Here is a 20,757-nt window from a genome sequence, read left to right on the forward strand (position 1 = left end):
TTATAAATATGTACTTTCTTTATAAAATAATCAGACCAGTAGTATAGAAATCTATTACAATAATGTATATGTTTTGAGGATGATAGCTTGGCCTATGGCCGGCCAAATTTGAATGATCCCTGCGCTATGAATTTGCTCCTTTTGTTTGGCATCTTTTTGCATCTCACCTTATATTTTTGCATGGATTGCGCCAGTGCTATGATTTTTTTTCCTTTTGTTTTGGCATTGCTTTAATTTGAGTATAAGCAGGACATATATATAAACGATAGAAAGGATGGAATTAAATAATTATGTTTGAACGGAGAGATGCTATATACATATACAATGTTACCGTTACTTTATTCGCCATTTGTTTTGTCATTGTATGCAGACTACACATGCTGAGATGCCAACTTGCTCTCCAATGAAACAACCATCTTTTGTCCCCAAACGCCCACTTGCCCTGTTGCTCTCCATGTAAGAAAGCATCTGCTGGTACCCAAAACTTGGCATTTACTCTCAGTGTGTATATATTTAAATGTGCGTGCAGTAAGGCAACACCACACATGTTTTATGCGGCATGCTTCATCCATATACTTGGTTGCAATGAGGCCAATAAGAAATGTTGACCAAGTTGGAGGGGGAAATTTGATGGAAAACTATAGGTAATAACATGATTAAACAATTCTCGCTTTCATCCTGTTTGTCAAAATACTTTTTATTATTCTAAGGTTGCTCCCGTTATCTTTTGTTGTTTAATATTTATTCTATTCGCAATTTACACCAAAACTCCCGGAGCATACACCATGGAGTTAACACTACACTGCATGATATGATTGTTTCTCTTTCATCTGGCATTGGCCTTCGTCTGATACTTACCATGCATATCTGCATATCATATTGCTAGCTTTCGAACCCTGCAGCATGCAGGTAGAATTGAAATATTTAAGTTGTGCTGAATACTCTCTCTCTCTCTCTCTCTCTCTCTCTCTCTCTCTCTCTCTCTCTCTCTCTCTCTCTCTCTCTCTCTCTCTCTCTCTCTCTCTCTCTCTCTCTAGTTGGCAATCTTCTTCGTACAAATTTAGCAGCAGAATGGGCGTCTGAAACATTTGTTTGCTAATTCCTAGACAACAAATAGTATGTCCCAAAACTGAATCGCCATGAGGAGGGATCAGGACAAGTGCTCCCTTTCATATATATTGGTTAAGCCAAGAGTTTCAGTCAGTTCTTTGTATAACTTTAGACACATGGTACAATGGCGTCTCCAATGGCTGGCTACATAGCCAGCTAACTAGAATTGCTGCATATGTGGCACACAGAGAGGGGGCAAGGAAAGAGAGTGTGCTAGCTCATAGCTCTCACTAGCTCGCACATTTCTCAAGCCTGCACCACATACACTCCGGCCACCCATGGAGAGAGATGGTGAGGTGCTGGCATTGTAGTCCATATAAACTTTGGATAGTGAGGTGCTTCCATGTGTGCTGCATATAAAATTTGGACAATGTGTTAAGATATACTCCCTCTGTTCTAATTTATAGATTGTTTTGACAAATTTAGAGATATATATATAAATTTTGCTACGTATTTAGACATAGCATATATCTAGGTACGTAGCAAAAACTACGCATCTAGAAAAGTCAAAATCAGCTATAATTTAGAACGGATGGAGTGGGATAAAATTGTCTTACACGCAAGACCCACTGCCATGAGGTGGCAACTGAGCACTAGCAGACGCCAGTCATTTGGCACTAGCAGATGCCAGTCATTTGCCGTGTGCCTTGCCAAGGCACACGGCAAAGGACCTTGGCACTCGGCAAAGGACCATATACACACGGCAAAGGCAAATCCTTTGCCGTGTGTTATGCACGGCAAAATATTCACGGCATAGATCGGCCGGTAAAGCACCCTTTTGCCATGAGTCGTTTCACGAGCACTCAGCAAAGAGATTGCCGTGTGGGAATCAGACACTCGACAAACATTATTAGGAAACATAAAAAAATCAAAAAAAAGGAGCGGCCGGCCGCCGCCGCCGCCAGCTCGCCACCGCAGCTCTGGTCTGCGCCGCTCGCCCTCGCCTCCCAACCCTTCCTCGACCTCACGCTCACCGCGCTCTGGTCCGCACCACTGCTCTGGTCCATGCCGGCCGGCCGCCGCTGCCGCCACCAGCTCGCCCCGCTGCTCTGGTCCGCGCCGCTCGCCCGCACGCGCCCACGCGTGTCGCACCCGCGCGCCGCCGCTGCTCCTCTTCCGCTCACCCGCCACCACGCCGCGAGCTGCTCTGCTCCTGCTAGCTGGCCGCGGCCGCCGCTCCTTGCCCCGCCACCCCTCCTCACCGGTCGATCTATTCCGGTGAGGGGTGAGCGGAGGGGGGGAGGAGAGGAGCCGCGAGAGGGAGGTGACCGGGGAGGAGCTCTCGCCGGCCGTCGCTGCCGCCCGCATCGGCATCGCCGAGGAGGCCGAGAGAGAGAGAGAGAGATGTATTGCGTGAATAATAGAGAGGAGGAAGCTGCCGGTTTTGATTTGGGAAAGGGAGGGGATGATCCGGCTCCAAATGTTTGGACCAATGGGAGAGCTTCATTTTGAAGTCTTGGATTGATGACGTGGCAGTGTGTTTCTTCAACTGCATTTTAATGCATTTTAATATAAGCAAATGAGTTCAAATGAAACAATTGTAAACTACAAAGTTTTAAATCTCGTCGAGCTCTACAACTTTGGTATATAACTTATTTACATCCGAAGTCATTTGAAAGTTTTAAAATTTATAATTTCAAATTAGATAATTTATAATGACATTTTGAAGTATTAAACAATCTCAAATATAAAAGTTGAAAACTACAAAATTTTATATTTCATCGAGTCGTACGACTTTAGTATAAAGTTTTTTTTCATATGAGATCGTACAAAAAGGTTTGTATTCAAAAAATACATCCACTAACTATCTTCATATACAATCATACATATACTTCTTGTGAGATGTTTCAATTTTGTAAACATCGTTATGAAAAAATGTGCTAAATCTTCTCAACTTTTTATCACAGCCTCCACGTGTGATACCACCACATCATGACAAATCTCATAATTTTTAGACTACATTTGCTTTTTTAGAATTTAAAAATCATTCGGACTCATGTTAATGGTCATATTTCTTGAACAAAATTTTCGAAATTTCTTTTCATTTCATGGGTAAGGCCTCAAACTGGATTAAATAACATGAATATAATTTTCCTACTCATTGTATTCCATTATTTGAATCAATTGCATTTCAAATTTGACTTAATTCAAAAAATTACTTGAAATATAATTAATTAATTAATTAATTATAGCAAACAAATACAAAAATGTACCAAATTTTAATATGGAGTAACACATGTTGTATGTGGAGAGTAGAAAAAGTTTTGAGGTTGGAAGTGGGAATAAACTTAATTCTTTGCCGAGTGTAAAAAAACATTCGGCAAATTATCTTCTTTGCCGAGTGCCAAAAATAATACACTCGGCAAAGATCTCTTTGTCGAGTGTAAAAAAAACATTCGGCAAACACTTAAATTTGTCAAGTGCCAAAAATAATACACTCGGCAAAGAATTATTTGCCGAGTGTTTTTTGTGTGACACTCGGCAAAGACCTTATTTGCCGAGTGCCCGAAACACTACACTCGGCAAAGTTTCAGCACTTGGCAAACTCTAAGTTTCCCGTAGTGGAGGACTAGCAACTGGAGCCTCTTTCCATTGGTGACGCCCTAATAGTAGGAATAGTCTCTATCTAATTATACACGCTATGATTCCACTCAACCGAAAGTTTAGTTTCTAAGTTCTTTGTATAGTTTTAGATACATGGGTGCAATAAGACAGTAAGAGTAGGACTAATCTATATCTAGTTATAGACTGTGATCCCACTCTATACCGATATAGAGGCATAATGACATGTCTAATTGCAGCAGTAATGTGAACCGTTTGACTATACATTGTTAAAAGAAAGGTTATGGTAACTCATTATAATTTTGATACTGGATTTGTAACTTTTGCCGAGTGGAAAATCACGTATCTCCGAGTGATGGGTTATGATCGATTTTATTTTGTTTTATTTTGCTTTTTTGCTTTTGGGTCAGTTTGGAGGATATCAAGGAGCTCTGGAATGATTGGGAGATCCAATCCCTGATACTCGTAAGCTTCGGCCTTCAAGTCTTCCTCTTCTTGGCAGCCGACGTGCGGCGGCACTGCGCATCGCGCATCCCCAGCTCGCTCCTATGGCTGGCCTACATGACGGCCGACTCAGTCGCCGTCTTCGCCCTCGGCCACCTCGCCGTCGCCGCGAGCGCGCCGCGCCACCAGCTCCTCCTCTTCTGGGCGCCCTTCGTCCTCCTCCACCTCGGTGGCCAGGACACCATCACCGCCTTCGCCATGCAGGACAACGAGCTGTGGCGGCGCCACCTGCTGGAGCTGGTCACCCAGGCGGCGATCGCCGGCTACGTCGTCTCCAGGTCGTCCTGGCCGGACTGGCGGCTCCTGGCCGCCACGGCGCTCATGTTCCTGTGTGGCCTCTTCAAGTACGGCGAGCGCACCTGGTGCCTCTACTCGGCGAGGCCGGAGGGCCTTCGCAAAAACTCCTTGGATTCACTGGAAACCTACGCCATCATGGCAGGAGAAAGTCGAACTATAGTGAGTCGTGGGTCCGCGAACGCCGTCGATGAACTTGAAAAAAGAATCAAGAAGATGCTTGACGCGCATGGGAGGCGACCTCCAGCTCTGGAGGCAGAGACGACATTGGTATCGGATGCTCTAGCCAATGATCTGAACACTATTGCAGGTGCCGATGCTCTGCCAGAGCTGCTCAAGGGTTTCAGGTCCAATCCACACAGCATCGGGGCCTACCACTACGTCGCCGCACTTCTTTCTGATTGCTACGACAGACTCTACACCAAGGGTGGGCTTCGAGGGTTCTGGATCGACGGCCTCAAAGAAATATGCCTCTCCCTCTCGTGCCACGACACCCAAGACAAAATTTATTTTCTTCTTTTCCTGTCGGCCTTGCTCTTCCCATCCCTTGCGATGTCGGCGACGCTGGTGCTCTTCGTGTTCACCGACAAGCACCAACTCTACAGCAGGGTTGATGTCATCATCTCCTACGTTTTGCTCGTAGGGGCAATCGTCCTGGAGGTCGCGTCTCTAGCCGTGTCCATTCTTTCACACTCTAAATCTGGTGCAGACAAGTGCATCCATCGCCTTCCAGGGCGTAGGAAGCAGTGGTCTCAAGTTCTGGCACAGTACAACCTGATGGAAGCATGCAATATAGAAGCTCAAGCAAAGAAGTCGTCTGTGCCAATGTGGATCCGCAAGCTCTGGGGCAATCTCTTCGGCGACAAGACAGTGACACACATCGAGATCACTGAAGATCTCATGATGCCTGTCCTCGACAAGCTGCTAGAATTTGGAAGCGATAAGAAAGATTGGTCCTTTGCCAGCTACCGTGGCCAGTCAGCTCTGGCAGAAATCTCTTCAGCTGCAATTCACGAGAGCATCCACGGCGTGGATTTCCCAACAAGCGTCCTGACCTGGCACATTGCAACAGACATGTTGTACCGGCTGGACAACCAAGCTGAAAAACATGGTGAAGAATCTGATCCGGTGAACAAGGAGATGGAGATGGCCATGATGCTATCAAATTACATCATGTACCTCATCTTTGAGTGCAGGGTGATGCTTACAACCAACTCCAAGCTCATGCACAAGACGACTATGGAGGACATGGAGAAAGATCTTCCAAGCAACGAGGCAATCAGAATAGTGCATGATGAGGCAAACAAAGGACAGCATCACCCAGCCAATAATAATTCTGCCTCCAGCAGTGGCCCAACTCAGCTGCAACTTCTGAAGAACAGTATAGAAGCTCTCCATTCACGGGTGCCTTGTGCCCGTGCGGTCGCCGACGAGCTGGCTGCCATCCCCGGTGGCCGCCGCTGGGGTCTCATCTCCGCCGTGTGGCTGGAGATGCTCTACTACATCGCGCCTCGTTGCGGAGGCGACTTCCATGCCGATCATCTCAGCATCGGAGGGGAGTTCGTCACGCATGTCCTGGTCCTCATGCATCAGCTCGGGCCTTTTCTACCACCCCCAGGTGCTTAATCAGCTTCTTGATGAGTCATTGTTGTGATGCTTCTAATAAGTTCTGATGAAATATATATGTATTACCAAGTGTGTGTGTGTGGAAAAGAAACTGAACATGTGTATGATGCATTTAGCTGATCTGTTTTCTTTCTACAATTTTACAAGGCCTCATGAGTGTACTATGATTTTATTCTTATAATAAAATGGACCTATATGTGTGCGCTCGCCTAGTGAAAAAAAAATGTGTGCGCTCGCCATTCATCTGTAAATGCACTCATGGTTTATGTACTTTCAATAGTTTTAGGCACATTGACAGATAAAAGCAAATGTAGGAGCCCTTTCGTACAGCTTCTTCGGCAGTTTCTGCACCACTGTTGATGAAGTAGTACCAAACGGCCCAACTAAAGATGTCTTTGGTCATTTTGATTTCCTAGTAGCTTGAAAAAAAATGATTATTTTTTTTGCTTTCACTATAATTCCGTGCAAACGGGCCTCCGATTCGGTTACAGCCCAAATGCGAAATAAACAGCTGAAATTGATTCGGCCCAATTCAGTTCCACTAATTCAGCGCCACATGTCTCATCTCATCTCATCGACTAAATTTGCCACAAACCTACAGCACTCGCACTACCAGACAGGCAGACAGCAATCGGCGGGCACTATAAAACAGCACAAATAAAACTGGCAACACAAGCGAGGAGAAATAGATGACCAATGCGTAAGCAACCATCAGGTTCTGTAAATGTACACCGACTACCATCAGGTAACGACTGATATCATCAACGGACCGTTAAATAATTTATGCACAATCCCCTCATCAGATTCTTCACTTTTTTGTTTTGCTCAAGTAGCTACTAAGAGACGCCAGACTCCCCGAAAACACCGGGGATCCCGAGGGTGGGGACGAGGACGGATTCTGCCGAATCGGTGAGAAGCAGCTCCCGTTCCTCTTGGGAAGACCCGGTTCGTACAATCCATCAGCCATGTCTGCAGAGAGCAGGTCATCGTCACCATCTCTGAAGTCAAGGTGTGAGTCCTTGGGTTCCAGATTTTCAGCATCGGACGCGACACCATCGAGTTCAGTTAGTGATTTCAGCTGACGACCAAGATTAGCAATGGTCTTCTGGCACTCCGCAAGCTTCCCAGCAGCACCAGTTAGCTCTTTCTCCTGGGACAACATTAAGAATCGGTAATAATTTTTAGTTAAAATTGTAGCCATTAAGAAAAATATTTGTGTGGATTTTGGATGATATGTTCAGAGTTCAAACTAGATGCAGCAAGACAGAGCTATACCTGCTTGACCTTCAGGTCGCCGTTTGAGTTAGCAAGACGCCAAAGCTTCGCCTCTCGGCTGTCCCTGGACAGCTGAGCCTCCAGCTTGCGGCATTTTGCTTCGTACTCTTCTGAAAGAAGCTTCTCCTGCTCAATCTTCCCTTGTAGCAAGCTCACCTTGTTTCTCAGTTTTGTGAGTTCCAGATTTGCTGCTTCAAGTTGACCCTCCATTGACTTTCTCCGAGACACTGCATCCTCTGATTTAGCTGTAAATTCTACAAGCAATGAGGTCTGGTCCTTAAGCCTTACTTCCAACGACGAAACCTTCTCCTGGAGCTTCATGGTCTCCTGGTGTGAAGACTCAAGTTCAGACTCCAACACCTTCCTTATGCCTTCCACTGCCTCTAGTTGCATCTGGAGGTCTGAAGAATATGCCTTCTCTTTGGTTGCATCGCGCTCCAACTCATTCACTGTCCTGTGCAGTTTTGTAACTTCTGAGTTCACTACCTGCAATTGCACTTCTAATGACTCTTTGGCAGAAACTGAAGAAAGTGATCTCTCTGACTCAATCTTCATGGTGTCTACCTGTTTCACAAGCTCTTCATGAGACGCCTTCTCTTTCCGCACCTCACTCTCCAAAGTTTGCACAATCCCTTTCAATTTCCCAATCTCTGTGTTTGCAGACTGCAGTTGTGCCTCCAATGATTCTTTACATGCCTCTGCCATGTCTGCATTTGCTTTGTGCTTCATCAAAAGAGTTCTCTCTGCATCAATCTTCTCTTCCAAGAAAGCCACTGTCTTGCGAAGATCTGCAGCCTCCGCAGAAATTACCTCCAACTGCAGTTCCAACTCCTTCCTGTCTACCTTTTCTTCCAGTGACGCCACCATCAGCTGGAGCTCCGCAACTTGTGCAGACTTAGACTCCAATTGCAATGCCAAATCTTTCCTCTCACCATCCAGTTGTTCTGCTTGTCCCAAAGCAGCATGTTTGGACTCGTTTGCCAAGTCCAACTGCATCTGCAGATCACTCAACTTGTTGTTTGCCACCATTAGAGCATCACATGATGTGCCAAGCTGATCTCTGGCATCTGCAAGGGCCATTTCAAGCTCCCTTTTCTCAACTTCAATCTTCTCAATTTTTTCATGCAAATCTGCCACCTGACCCAGCAATAACTCAGTTTCAACTTTTGATGATGGGTCTCTAGTTAGAACCTGGTCAGAATCAGTTTCAGCCCCGAAGCTGGAGCTTACGTTGTCTACTTCAGGCAAAGCAGCCAGCTTTTCCATCTCAAGGAAATCATCCATCAGGTCAATCTCAACAGGAATGTTCACAAGATTTCTTGTGCCCGAGCTTCCACTCTTGAATTGATCAAGCTCAGCTATCAGAGCTGATGCCCACGAATCACAATTTTTCATTTCATCGTCAACAACTAGCATGCGCTCCCCACTGTCAGACTGACTGCCGGTCTGAGATTCCAAGCAAGCACTATTGGCTATAGGTCTAGAATCATTGGCCAAGGACGTTCTCCGTGTTAGATGACGCAACTTAAGGCATTCTGCCTCAGCTCTTGTAATCTTTTTCACACTTTCCAGGTGAAGTTTGCTTGCTGTCTCTGCTGCTTGGTTGCTCAGGTCCCTTTCCCGTGCAAGTATCTTCAGATCCTTCGACAGTGTGAGTAGCTCGACCTTGAGGTCTTTGTTCTCTTTCTCCACTGTTTGAAGCTTTTCCTGCAGATCACGCTGGGCATGCACGGTAGTAGTTTCTACTTTGGTGGCTTCCAGATGCTTACTCAGTTCAGCAATATGGTTCTGGAGCTCAGACTTCTCAGACTCCAATTCTTTAGACTTCTTGGTAACTGCATCACGGATCTTCTTGTCTTGTTCTTCTCGTGCCTGGCGAAGCTGCCTTACACATTCTTTAAGGGCATCATCTAGGTGGCTGACCTGATCCTCCAGAGAGGTGTTCTTCTGAGATGCAGTTTGAAGTAATTGCTTCAGGGAAGCAACTTCAGCTTCAGCTTGTTCCCAACCTACAAATAAAGAAAACTATAAATTCAGTACAGTACTAGAATCAAAGGGGGGAAGAAACATTGGTAGCATTTTAAACTTCACCTTAAGCAGGTACTGAACTGATAAGTCAAATGAATTTAAGCATTTTTAATCAAGTTGACTTCATCACATGTAAAATTGGTTCTCGAGAACTAAAAGGCACTACTGAGTAAACCTATGTATGGAATCACTCAAACTGCAAAATTTGTCAAGTCCAATTGGAAAGAATAAATTACCTGCAACAGCCTCTTCTGCAACTCTTGTGTGCTGCTTTACCAAGTCCTCTTTCGCACTGATAGTCAAAAGAGCAGCAGAAAGTTTCTCATTCAGACTCTTTATAGAATCCTGGACATCATCATCCCTAATCTTTGGGGACACTTTCTCATTCAAACTCTTTACAGAATCCTGGACATCACCATCCCGAACATTTGGGGATACCTCTGGCTGTGGAGATTGGCACACCTCTGGCTGTGGTGACTGGCCATGCTGTGGAGAAGAATCATTTAAGATAGTTGCCAACAATAGCTTCTCATTCAATGATTTTGCTGTTTCAGCTTCTTGAGTCTCATCATCAGTCATAATCCTTGAAGAAACTTCAGGTGAATGACTATGATTTGGGGAAGAAACACTGGAAACAGGTTTGACTTCCTGATTTCCAGAAAGAACAAAATGAAAATGTTTAGAGCAAAGCAGTTGTTAAATAATCCAAAATTATCAAATAGTCTACAACGGAAGGAAGCAACATGATGAACACATAGGATAAGCCAGACAGGTCCCAAACTTCTCCCTTTTTTAAATCTGAGATAGACAACCATAATAATCAGCCCTGTCCGGAAACCCTAAGCTGAACTACCTGAGTGAAAAGTCTGCTTGAGACCAAATGCACAACCACCAATTACCCTAACCAGTAAGATACTGAATAACTCAATTTAGAAGTTTATATATTTTAACAAATTTAGATATATCATTTGGACGAATCCAGGTACAGAAAACTCTAGAGAAGTGCCAAACTTGGTTGTATATGTATTTTAAAGATAAGAAAAACAAATTGTGCATACAACTCAAGAGCCAAGAAGCATAAAACTCTGAACTGAAATGCTAGAATTAGTAAGCATGGCTATATTAACATCAACTATTCAACAGGAACTCTGGACAACACATCTCAATGTGACAGTAACATCTCAATCCTAGATTCTTTCATAGGTTAGAATAATGCACCACTATCACCATTCCTAGCATAACATTTTTGTCCCATTTGCACTAGTAAAAAAAGTACCAACTACTATATTCACAGGGGAATAAAAACTTTGGAAACCTTATTTCAAGCACCTGAATAAAGCTAGGTTTTAACACTCTATATGGCAAAAGTAGCAAAAAAGGCAGAACAAAAGCAAGAAGGAAGCTAGTGTATCAACTTTACCTAACTTAAGCAAAAGCATCTAAATTCTTAGGAAAAGTCCAAAGTGCAGCACTGCAACCTATGTATTGTTGCAATGTCATAAATATGTTGCTTAAGAACATCAAGCTTTGCTCAACCCACCACTTATTTTTGTACTAGAGAGGGAAGCAAAAGCCAGATAACGAGGTTAAAAAGAAAAGCATTAAAATTTCTAGTTCTATGGTCTTTATTGACCTAGAGAAGGCGTATGACAAAGTACCAAGAAATGTCATGTGGTGGGCCTTGGAGAAGCACAAAGTCCCAACTAAGTACATTACCCTCATCAAGGATATGTACAAAAATGCGATGACGTCTGTTCGGACATGTGATGGCGACACTACTGACTTTTCTATTAACATAGGCCTACATCAGGGATCAGCATTGAGCCCTTGTTTATTTGCTTTAGTGATGGATGAGGTCACAAGGGACATACAAGGTGACATCCCTTGGTGTATGCTCTTTGCTGATGATGTGGTGCTAGTTGACGAGAGTACGGCAGGGGTTAATAGGAAGTTAGAGTTGTGGAGACGCACGTTAGAGTCGAAAGGATTCAGACTTAGTAGGACCAAGACCGAGTACATGATGTGCGATTTCAGCGCGACTAGGTATGAGGGTGGAGATGTTAGTCTCGATTGGCAAGTGGTGGCCCAGAAGGATACTTTCTGGTATTTAGGATCGATGCTACAAAAGGATGGCAACATTGATGAAGATGTTAGGCATAGAATCTTAGCTGGCTGGTTGAAGTGGCGTCAAGCTTCTGGCGTCCTCTGTGATAGAATGGTGCCACAAAAACTAAAAGGTAAATTCTATAGGACAGCGATTCGGCCGGCGATGTTATATGGTGTTGAATGTTGGCCTACAAAAAGGCGACATGTCCAGCAACTGAGTGTAGTAGAGATGCGGATGTTGTGGTGGTCTTGCGGGCACACAAAAAGAGATAGAGTCCGAAACGAAGTTATTCGGGAAAGGGTAGGGGTGGCACCAATTGAGGAGAAACTTACCCAACATCGATTGAGATGGTTTGGACGTGTCCAACGGAGGCCTCCTGAGGCGCCGGTACGTAGTGGGGTTCTAAAGTGTGTCGATAAGGTAAAGAGGGGTAGAGGTAGACCTAAACTGACTTGGGACGAGTCGGTTAAGAGAGACCTTAACGATTGGAATATCTCTAAAGAGGTAGCTTTGGATAGGAGCACTTGGAAACTAGCTATCAACGTGCTTGAACCATGATATTTGGGTCTTTTGGGTTTCATCTCTAGCCTACCCCAACTCGCTTGGGACAAAAGGCTATGTTGTTGTTGTTGTTGTTGTATGGATATCCTCCTTGCTGCCATATGACCATACTTGGGAAGAAAAACATTTGTCATGTTATTTTGCTAAAAGAAAAACTGTTCCAATAGCCATAGGAACAGGAATATCATACACAGAGCCAACTACAACATCTTCCTATGTGACATTCAATAAAATGTTGAAACCCTCTTTCCAATCATTGTCTTTAGTATGCTAATAGCATCCCCAAGCTGTACTAGCATATTAAGCAACAAGTAGTATCATTATCTAAAAAGGTGACAAGTAGTACCATATGAATTATGAACCTATCATGTTACAACACCAACAGGTCAAACTACAGGTCTGCATGCTTGATTAATCTGTCTAAGGCAAGCAAAAATGACATCTTGCCTAGAGATGCCAATAGCAACTCTCATGTTCATTTTAATTAAAAGGACCTAAATCAGAAAAGCTGCCATCCCAAATCTGAAAAGAACGCCTGAACAACCACCAACTCATGATTTTCAAACTGCAGATAAGTCTAAATTTATTGGAACAGAAACATCACTAACATGCCGAGATTAAGAAACAAGTTCCCTTCAAAAGAAAGCTAACAGATGGAGCAGAACCTGATCATCCAAGTAAGGCTCAGAGTGTGATGACGCAGAACCAGAGCTATCACTCTCCCCAGAGCTCTTATCTGACAACTTGCACTTCCACAGCCAACTCCGGCGATCCATCTCCCAGCCACCAGACCATTCAAAGCAGCAACTGGGATTCTATTGGATCCTCCACCACCACAATGTCCAAAAGCAGGGTCCAGATATCCACACTGAAAATAAAGAGATAATTTCCTCAATGCACACCACATTGCAGAGTAGTACCGCAAAAGAGAATATCATGTGGTAAAAAAGTTACTCAAGAACATGAAAAATTTTAAGGACGCAATTACCCAATTCTTTACAATGCAAGTCCGCACCAACACAAGATTACTTTCTACTGGATTACAATAGAGATACAGGTCGACACAGAAGGACATTCAGCCATCAATTAGCGCTTCAGAAACCGAGAGAAAGTACAAGCAAACATTCTTTCCGCAAACACCTGCTATGTTGAAATTAATCTTGCCGCAAAATAATGTTGAAACTAATCAGACACAGAAATCCATTCTGCCTTTGGGAAAACTCTGCTCCAGAAAAGAGAGAAGAAAATGCTTTTGTAGAAGAACACCTCACAGATCGAAACTAGGTACTAATTCCAACTAAACCCCTAAATCCTGTAGCACGGTAACTGCAAGAACCAACCTGCACAATGCAGCGGAGGGATGAGGCAGTCAGGCCCCAACACCTGCCGAAGAAATCAAATCGAGACCACTCGGCATGCGAAAGGAAGAAATCCCCAAGAATCCAGAGGAAAGAACCGGATTTCAAGACGACGGGAACCCACTCTCATCCATCCATCCATCACCAAATCCACTCGATATCCCATATCGGAGACAGAATGCAGACCAGAACCCCAACAAAAATCCCCAAGAGGAAGGAACACGAGAACATCTCTTCCACCCACTACCAAAAATCAGAAGTAAAAAAGGAAAATCCACTCAAGATTCAAGAGAACGATGGCAAAGAAAACCGAAACGGGGCGCATTAATTCCTGCGACCACACAACCAATGCGGGGGGGACGGCGACCGTCACAAGAACCGCGTGGAACCCCAGACAAAAACTTTGGTTTTTACTGCTGGCCTGGTACTACTGCTACAACTTCTTTCAATCTTTCTTCCCCCTTTCCCCTGTTCGTGGATGGAATCCAGATGGGGATGCAAGAACAGCACCCACATTGCCCGCCCCCACCCCCCAACCACGAGCACAAGCACAGATCGAAGCACACGGATGGAGAGCCGCTTACCAGATTAGCGGCGCCGGCGCCACCGCGATGGGTTGGAAGAAAGGCCGCCGCGGCTTGGGGCGCGAGGAGCAGGAGCGCAGGAGAGAAACCAACCGGTCGCCCCCGCTAGAATTCGAAAGCCGGCCCGGGCTTTCCTTTTCTCTTTTCTCCTCTGCGCTCTCACCAGCTCGCTTTCTCTTTCCCGCCCAGGCAGCTCGAACAAGGCAGGGAGATGGGTGCCTTGGCCTCCTCGTCTCCCTCCAGGCTCCTCCACCCACAGTAGAGGTTGCAGAGGCTACAACGTGTCAAGTGTAGTGGAAATGCTGGTGCTGCTACTGTTAACTGTACTGCTAATCTTGCGGTCTTTGACCAGGGCTGTGTTTGATTAGGAGTGAAAAAAATTTAATGGAAACTTTTTTTAATTTTAACCACGAATTAGAGATATTAAATTAAGTCTAATTATAAAATCACATCCACAACTATGGGTACTGTAGCAAATATTGTACCTAATGAGGTCTTTGACCGCATGATTTGACAATGATTAGAGCATGGTCACTGTAGCATTACTATATCTAATCATATATTAATTATATTAATTATGCTTATTAGATTCAGCTCGCAAGATTACATCAATTTCTAAAAAAAATTTGTAAATAAATTACATTTGGTACTTCATGCATATAAAAAAAATTCGCGAAAATTTTACTGTTAGAACCAAACACGGGCGAGATGAAACTACTAGTCTCAGCTACTAGTACTTCTGATTCAATCCTCTGGAACAGTGCCTGAAAACAACGCATGAATGGAATGGGATAGGGGCTTTCACTTACACTCTGTTTGCTGTATCTTCGTTGTATTCAGTCAATAGTATTTTTTTTCTCGTATCAAATCAGCACCAGCCACCAGCACCAGCCAGCTAGCAGTACTTTTCTCTCACAAAAAATCAACATCAGCCATCAGCACCAGAACTCTAGTTAATCGTTCTCCTAGGACTCTAGTTTAGGGACCGAGATAACATAGATGGACAAATTTGAGGATCTAAATGGTCGATTTGTGAGTTTAGAAGCCGGGATAATACAGTGACACAAGTTTAGAGACCGATAAACTTTATTTTTATTTTTTTTTGAGCGGACAGAGCCTCCTCCTCCTCGGCGAGGGATATTTGTTTTCATTATTTTTTTCCTTTTTGTTTCTTCCGATATGGTGGGCCCCGCACCACGTCGGGACCCGCGAGATCACGCCGCGCAGGTTTCCCGTTGGATTTTGGATGGGGGTACCAAGGGGCTTGTACACAGACAATTTCCTTCCGTTAAAATCTTTGATGAACAAATGAAGTCTCTTTTGCTATTTTAATAAGATGTACTATTTCGTTACGATCCTTCAGTTTCATTTAACAACGTTGCACATTGTAGATCACTGCAAGCATGCATGCACAGGGGAATGCAATGGCCTCTTCTACCGAGTCGGATCCTTCGTATCGAAAGTAGTTGCGTTTTTTATGATGCCATGTAGTCAACTTGTTTCAAAGATTATAATGCCTCTTTAAATATTTAATTTTTATAAACTCGGTATAAATTATCGTTGTTTGCGACCGGATCAAGCACTCTTTAAGCATTTCATTTGTATCTTTGTGTTGCTCTATACTATTCTCTTATGCCAATCCAAATAGTTGAACATTGATAACACCCGTGGCCTTTTCTCCCGGCAGTGACACAACACAGGGTACAGGAAACAGTTGGCTACTGGCAAGATGCTGACCCAACAGGTTGCAGTACTCAGGCTCTCCGCACTCGTCACTCTCCAAATTCACTCTCTAAAAAAAATATTCCATTTTGGTCATCGAGATTATCTACTCTACATTCAGTTTCTCCGCGCTCGTTCACTCTCTATATTTCTACTCCATACCAACTACCAAGGTGTGGGGCCCACGTTTCATAATTTTTTTTCTTTTCTACCCCCTCTCCCCCGGCCTCTCTCTCTATCTCCCTCCATCCCTCATCTCACCCTCCGCCACTGCCGGCCACCTCCCATTCTCACTCTCTCCTCCTCCCCCGCCGCCATCTGCGCCCGCGCTCGCGGCGGAGCAGGCCCCTGGCGCGCCCGGCCGGCCGCGGAGACGGCCCCTGCCGCGCGGCGTCCTCCCTTCTTCTTCATCTCAACACGGCGCCTCACTCCCTTCCTCATGGGGCCATGGCGGCCACCTCGCGGCCGAGCTGCGGCGGGGCGCAGCGGCGCCGCGCCCGACCAGCGGCCCCGGCGGGGTGGAGTGGCGGCGAGGCGCCCGCTCCCTGCTCGAGCTTGCCGCAAGCCCCGCGGGGGCACAGGACCGGAGCCACAGTGGGGCAGCAAGGGAAGGAGGAGGAGGAAGAGCGGCGCGGCGAGGCGAAGGGAGAGAGGCGGGGCAGGGGAGCTCGCGCGGCGCCGGCGCCGGTGGAGGCCCGCGTGGGACGGCGGCCCGCACGCAGCGGGGCACGGCAGATCTTGGCAGCCGGCGGCGCCGGCGCGAGCACGGGATGCAAAACGTCGCGGCCAAGCCCTGCGGGCAGAGCGGCAGCGGTGGCGGCGCAGAAGCCATGGTGCCCTGCTGCTCCTCGAGCTCGCCGGGGCGGCAGGTGCGGCCTCCCTCCCCACCGGCGCCCTTCCTCCCCGGCGGCGGCGGCGGCCCAGCGAGGCGAAGGCGAGGCGAAGGCGTGGGACGGTGGGGCGCGCGCAGAGCGGCGGCATGCCCGCGGGGTGGCGGGGCGCGCGAGGTGCGGCGGCGTGCTCGCGGGGCGGCGGCAGCGGCAACAGCAGCAGCCTGCGCGGAGCATGACGGCGGCGCTGCGCGTCGCGGAGGAGGGCGGGGTGCGGCGCGGTGGCGGGGGAGGAACGGTCCGAGGCGGGTCCCACGCCACGTCTGCCTGTACAGAGCTTCTGGACCGCGCTAGAAATGGAGCGGGCCCAGTACCCCGCTGCAGCAAAATGTACTCCAAATGCATACTGCACTGCGCGTTTACAGAGCCCAGTGCGGGCAGCCTCAGCAGTACTAGCCCTCTGGTACACAGGCATTCAAGCAATTAGCACGTAGGCGTTGCAATCCCCGGGTGGTTTGTTAGTGTGCCGGTGCCACAGGCCCCATCTGAAGCTATGGCCTCCTCTTGTGCGATGTGGGCCTGCGACCTTTTATCACTTAAGCTCAGGCTGTGTTTAGATTCATTTTTCAAAATTTCAAAAATTTTACAAATCGCCTGCGTGATGTATTAAATGTAGTCGGAAAAAAAATTGCATTACACAAATAGACTGTAAATCGCGAGACGAATCTAATGAACCTAATTAGGCCGTGATTAGACACTAAATTGCTACATTAAAGCTACAGTAACATGCTCTAATGATAGATTAATTAGACTCATTAGATTCGTCTCGTAGTTTACATACGAGTTCTGTAATTAGTTTTGTGATTAGTCTATGTTTAATACTTCAAATATGAAAAGATGCACTTTCAAAATTCAAACTAAATGGATCTAAACACGGCCTCACTCATTCACTCAGCAGCTGCCATGCCCATGCCCATGCCCATCCCAACTAGGAATTGTATCCATAAAACATCAAACCACTCCTTGAATTTCTTGGCACCAGGTCATTACCCAAAAGGCAAAAGCAACTCACCTAAAAAAGCTGAATTTACAGGACAGATCTGGTGATTTGTTGCACCTACATGTTTTGTTGCTGAGCAGAGTACAGAGGGCATGATTCTAGTATACCTCAGATTGTATTATTTTACTGTTAAATACATGCTTTTTATGAAAGACACCATGGACAAAAAAAAAGAAATCAGCTCACCACCATTTTCCCCCCACCATGGTTCAATAAGTGAAGCATCATTAGGCATACATTGTCACAGCCCAAAGAAAAAAAAAGGAAAAGAAAAAAATCCCGTCGGGCCCACCTGTCAGCCACCCTTTCCCTTCCCCTGCTCTGTTCGGCGCCGCGCGCCGCACGCGTCGTCGCCGGCGTCCATCCTCGCGCCACGTGCCAGCCAATCTCGACTTCCGTGCCACGCTCGATCTCTGCTCGCCCTTATCCTCCACGACAACGCCGCGGCCTCATCCTCCTTTCTCCCCGCAAACCCTAGCTCCCTCCTCCCTCCATTGCCGCCGCTCCGAGCTCAGCCGGCCGCCGCGATTCGCCGCCGCCGGTGAAGCCCTCCACGATTTAGCGCGCGCGCCACCTAGCCCGCCCCATCCTCAACTGATTTCGTCCCTCACCCGGCCTCATTCCCTCCCCTGCAGTGCCGCCGGCGAATGCCTCGGTCCGCCGCCGCCTAGCGCCGTCGCGCCGCCCGGCCGTTGCCGTTCCTCGCCTGCGCCACCGCCGGTGAGCCTCGCCGCCATCCCCTCCGCCCCATGCGCGCCTCCCCTGCCCCGCTTCGGCTCCGCTTCGCGCCGCCGCCGCTCGCCGTCGCCGCGCGCGACGCGTGCGCGCGACGCCGTGGCCGCGCCCAGCGCGCCCTGGCCGCGCCCCGCCGCGGGTCAAGGCCCCGGGGTGGCCTTGACTCGGCCTGGTGAGCCCTGGCCTGTGGGCCCGGCTTGTCAGCCGCTGGGCTGGCCGGTTGTGGGTGCCCCCAGCATTTTTCCAGTGTTTTCTTTGTGTAGCAATCTTGCAAAATTTGTATAAATTCGTGTATAGCTCCAAAAATTATGAAACTTGTTTTGTTGGATTCCTCTAGCTGAGATATACTTAGGAAAAATATTGTTTTGCATGTTACTTTGCTGTAAATGTATTTATAGTTTTATCTTGCAAAAGTGAGTTTAATGCTTATTTATTTGTGCTCTGCTCTAAAAATTCCAAACTAAATTTTGTTAGACTCCTTGTGAGGTGTAGTTTTTAGTAGTGTAACTTATTCCCATGCTTCCTTGTTGTTTATCAAAGTTTGAGCTTGGTTTCCTATACTTTATCTGAAAATGGTTTAATATAGAATTTTTTGCTGGAAAGTGAGAAAATAGTAAAACCAGTTTTGTTAGCCTTATGTTCCTGCCTAGTTTCTAGGATAATTTTCTTGGATTTGTTTAGTTGAGTTTGCATGCCTTTCCTGATTTATCTCGCTTAGAGTAGCTGAATAGTGATCTATTTTTGTTTACTTATAGGATAATTTTTTTGCTGCAAAACTAATTTTCATGAGTCCCTTGCATCATCCTCTGTATGTTTATTTTAATTCATGATTTAAGCTTGCTGTTTAGTTCATTTCTTAACTCTTGCATCGCATTCATGCATTTTAGTGACCGAACCGTCGGAGAACGAACCCGTGGAGCCCACTAAGCCCGTCGAGCCTGAACCTGGAGTTCCGTACGTGGTCGAGTCCGAAGCTAACCAAGGCAAGCAGCTAAGCATAAATCCTTGCTCGTATTTAATCTGACTTAAATAGTTATCTCACCGGGTAATGTGGGGTTATATATAGTATGTATGTATTGCATTCTTATACCTAATTTCCTGCATTATCTTCCTTGAATTGTTAACCATGTCCTTGTCACTTGTTAGTCAGTAATAACTTAATCTGACTAGATGCTTAGCCCGGCTTAGAGTACTTCTTTTGCTCGCTAGACAGGAATAGTCTGGAGGATCACTTACTGGTTACCCTTGATCGCACTGGTTTTGTTTAGTGGTATGAGTTTGGTAGTATCGAGATTCGAGCGGAATAGTAGGGCCTCGAGAATGAAGTCACATGGGCATAGTCCGCTTGGATCGATTAAGGACCGAGTTGATGCCATCGGGCTTGAGCACCTTTCCGTGCTACCACATATCCAATATAATGGAACGGATGAGCCAAATACCTTCTTTGACTTGATCATTGGGGCCCGGTCCCAGATGCGTGGCCAACGGGCTATGCAGGGAGGCTTAGCAGGTCCCCGAGTGGAATTATGTGTAGGAAAATTTAGAGATGTCCTCGGTGGAACTAAGTCTCCACGCGCAAGCTGGGCGTACCCTCAACGGTCGAGCCTTGTTGGGAACGGTTGACGTGAGTACCCCCCTTGCCCGGCGTGATCGGTTGGGTGAGTCGCATGGTCCTCGCGTCGTGTGGGTAAAGTAGTACACCCTTGCAAGGATTTAATCAATTCGAATTGCCGCGCTCTCGGATATGAGCAAGCTCTTGGTTCGTCGAATTCTTCATAGAGAGTTTCGGTATTGTTGACTTTGGTTTCATGTCATGTGGAGGATTTGTTAGATATATTATGTTACTCCCTTAATCAACTAAAATTCTGGGGGTTGGGCAAGATTAATTAAGTTTGCTAGGTGATAGTTTAGAGAGCTCATGCTTATGCAATAATTACTTAACTTTAAAGCTTTTACTTAAGCCTTGCATGATCCTTATCTATATAATCGCGTAAGCCTTGCGAGTACCTTTGTACTCAGGTTGCTTCTAAACCTAGTTGCAGGTGAGCCAGAAGTGGTGTTCGGCCATTTCTACCCCGCTGATCCTAATGCGGGGGAAGAGTAGGCTGTTGCTGCTGTGGTGATGTCCTTGAGCAAGGCATCATCATCTTAAGTAAGTTTTATCGTGGCTGAGCTTCGGGAGAGCATGTATTTTCAATAAGCTCTAAGTCTCTGTTTAATATGACTCGCGTGAGCCCAAGGCTTGTAAAGTGAAGCTAGAAACCCACCTATATTGAACTTGTAATATTAAGTTTCGAACTCTGGTTTTATATAACTGCTCTTTGTGGATTGTTGGCTATGTAATCGATTGTATACGGTATGTGCATATGCTGATTCTGGGCGTATGTTGGAGCACATACCG

General features: G+C 46.2%; 2 protein-coding genes across 4 annotated transcripts; one reads left to right on the plus strand and one right to left on the minus strand.

The window, feature by feature from the left end:
• The first annotated feature begins 553 nt into the window (after nucleotides 1-553).
• On the plus strand, nucleotides 554-6,166 carry LOC120643738. Its single transcript, XM_039920204.1, has 2 exons — nucleotides 554-644; nucleotides 4,083-6,166. Exons 1-2 carry the CDS (start codon nucleotides 586-588, stop codon nucleotides 6,094-6,096), a joined length of 2,073 nt encoding a protein of 690 aa, XP_039776138.1. The 5' UTR covers nucleotides 554-585; the 3' UTR covers nucleotides 6,097-6,166.
• Nucleotides 6,167-6,760: 594 nt separating this feature from the next.
• On the minus strand, nucleotides 6,761-14,295 carry LOC120643737 (filament-like plant protein 3). Of its 3 annotated transcripts, XM_039920203.1 has the most exons (6): nucleotides 14,010-14,242; nucleotides 12,733-12,935; nucleotides 9,862-10,047; nucleotides 9,636-9,819; nucleotides 7,372-9,380; nucleotides 6,761-7,246 (listed from the first exon to the last, which is right to left on the minus strand). In XM_039920203.1, the coding sequence occupies exons 2-6, from the start codon at nucleotides 12,841-12,843 to the stop codon at nucleotides 6,905-6,907; spliced, it is 2,832 nt and encodes a 943-aa protein (XP_039776137.1). In that variant the 5' UTR covers nucleotides 12,844-12,935; nucleotides 14,010-14,242; the 3' UTR covers nucleotides 6,761-6,904. The 3 variants fall into 3 exon arrangements, with proteins under 3 accessions (XP_039776137.1, XP_039776135.1, XP_039776136.1); XM_039920201.1 differs by having other exon boundaries at nucleotides 9,636-10,047; nucleotides 14,010-14,295; XM_039920202.1 differs by lacking the exon at nucleotides 14,010-14,242 and adding an exon at nucleotides 13,056-13,857 and having other exon boundaries at nucleotides 9,636-10,047.
• Nucleotides 14,296-20,757: the final 6,462 nt, after the last annotated feature.

This window comes from Panicum virgatum, chromosome 8K (genome assembly GCF_016808335.1).
Source record: "Panicum virgatum strain AP13 chromosome 8K, P.virgatum_v5, whole genome shotgun sequence".
In the NCBI taxonomy this organism is placed as follows: domain Eukaryota; kingdom Viridiplantae; phylum Streptophyta; class Magnoliopsida; order Poales; family Poaceae; genus Panicum; species Panicum virgatum.

What these genes read in the sequence shown, in the direction of transcription:
- LOC120643738 (XM_039920204.1), top strand. Translation starts at nt 586, where the DNA reads ATGAGGCCAATAAGAAATGTTGACCAAGTTGGAGGGGGAAATTTGATG. An exon ending in AATTTGATGGAAAACTATAG is followed by an intron (nt 645 to 4,082) that starts GTAATAACATGA and finishes CTTTTGGGTCAG; the next exon opens with TTTGGAGGATATCAAGGAGC.
- LOC120643737 (XM_039920201.1), bottom strand. Translation starts at nt 12,843, where the DNA reads ATGGATCGCCGGAGTTGGCTGTGGAAGTGCAAGTTGTCAGATAAGAGC. An exon ending in TGCAGAAGAGGCTGTTGCAG is followed by an intron (nt 9,381 to 9,635) that starts GTAATTTATTCT and finishes CTTTATTTGTAG; the next exon opens with GTTGGGAACAAGCTGAAGCT. An exon ending in GCGACCTGAAGGTCAAGCAG is followed by an intron (nt 7,247 to 7,371) that starts GTATAGCTCTGT and finishes ATGTTGTCCCAG; the next exon opens with GAGAAAGAGCTAACTGGTGC.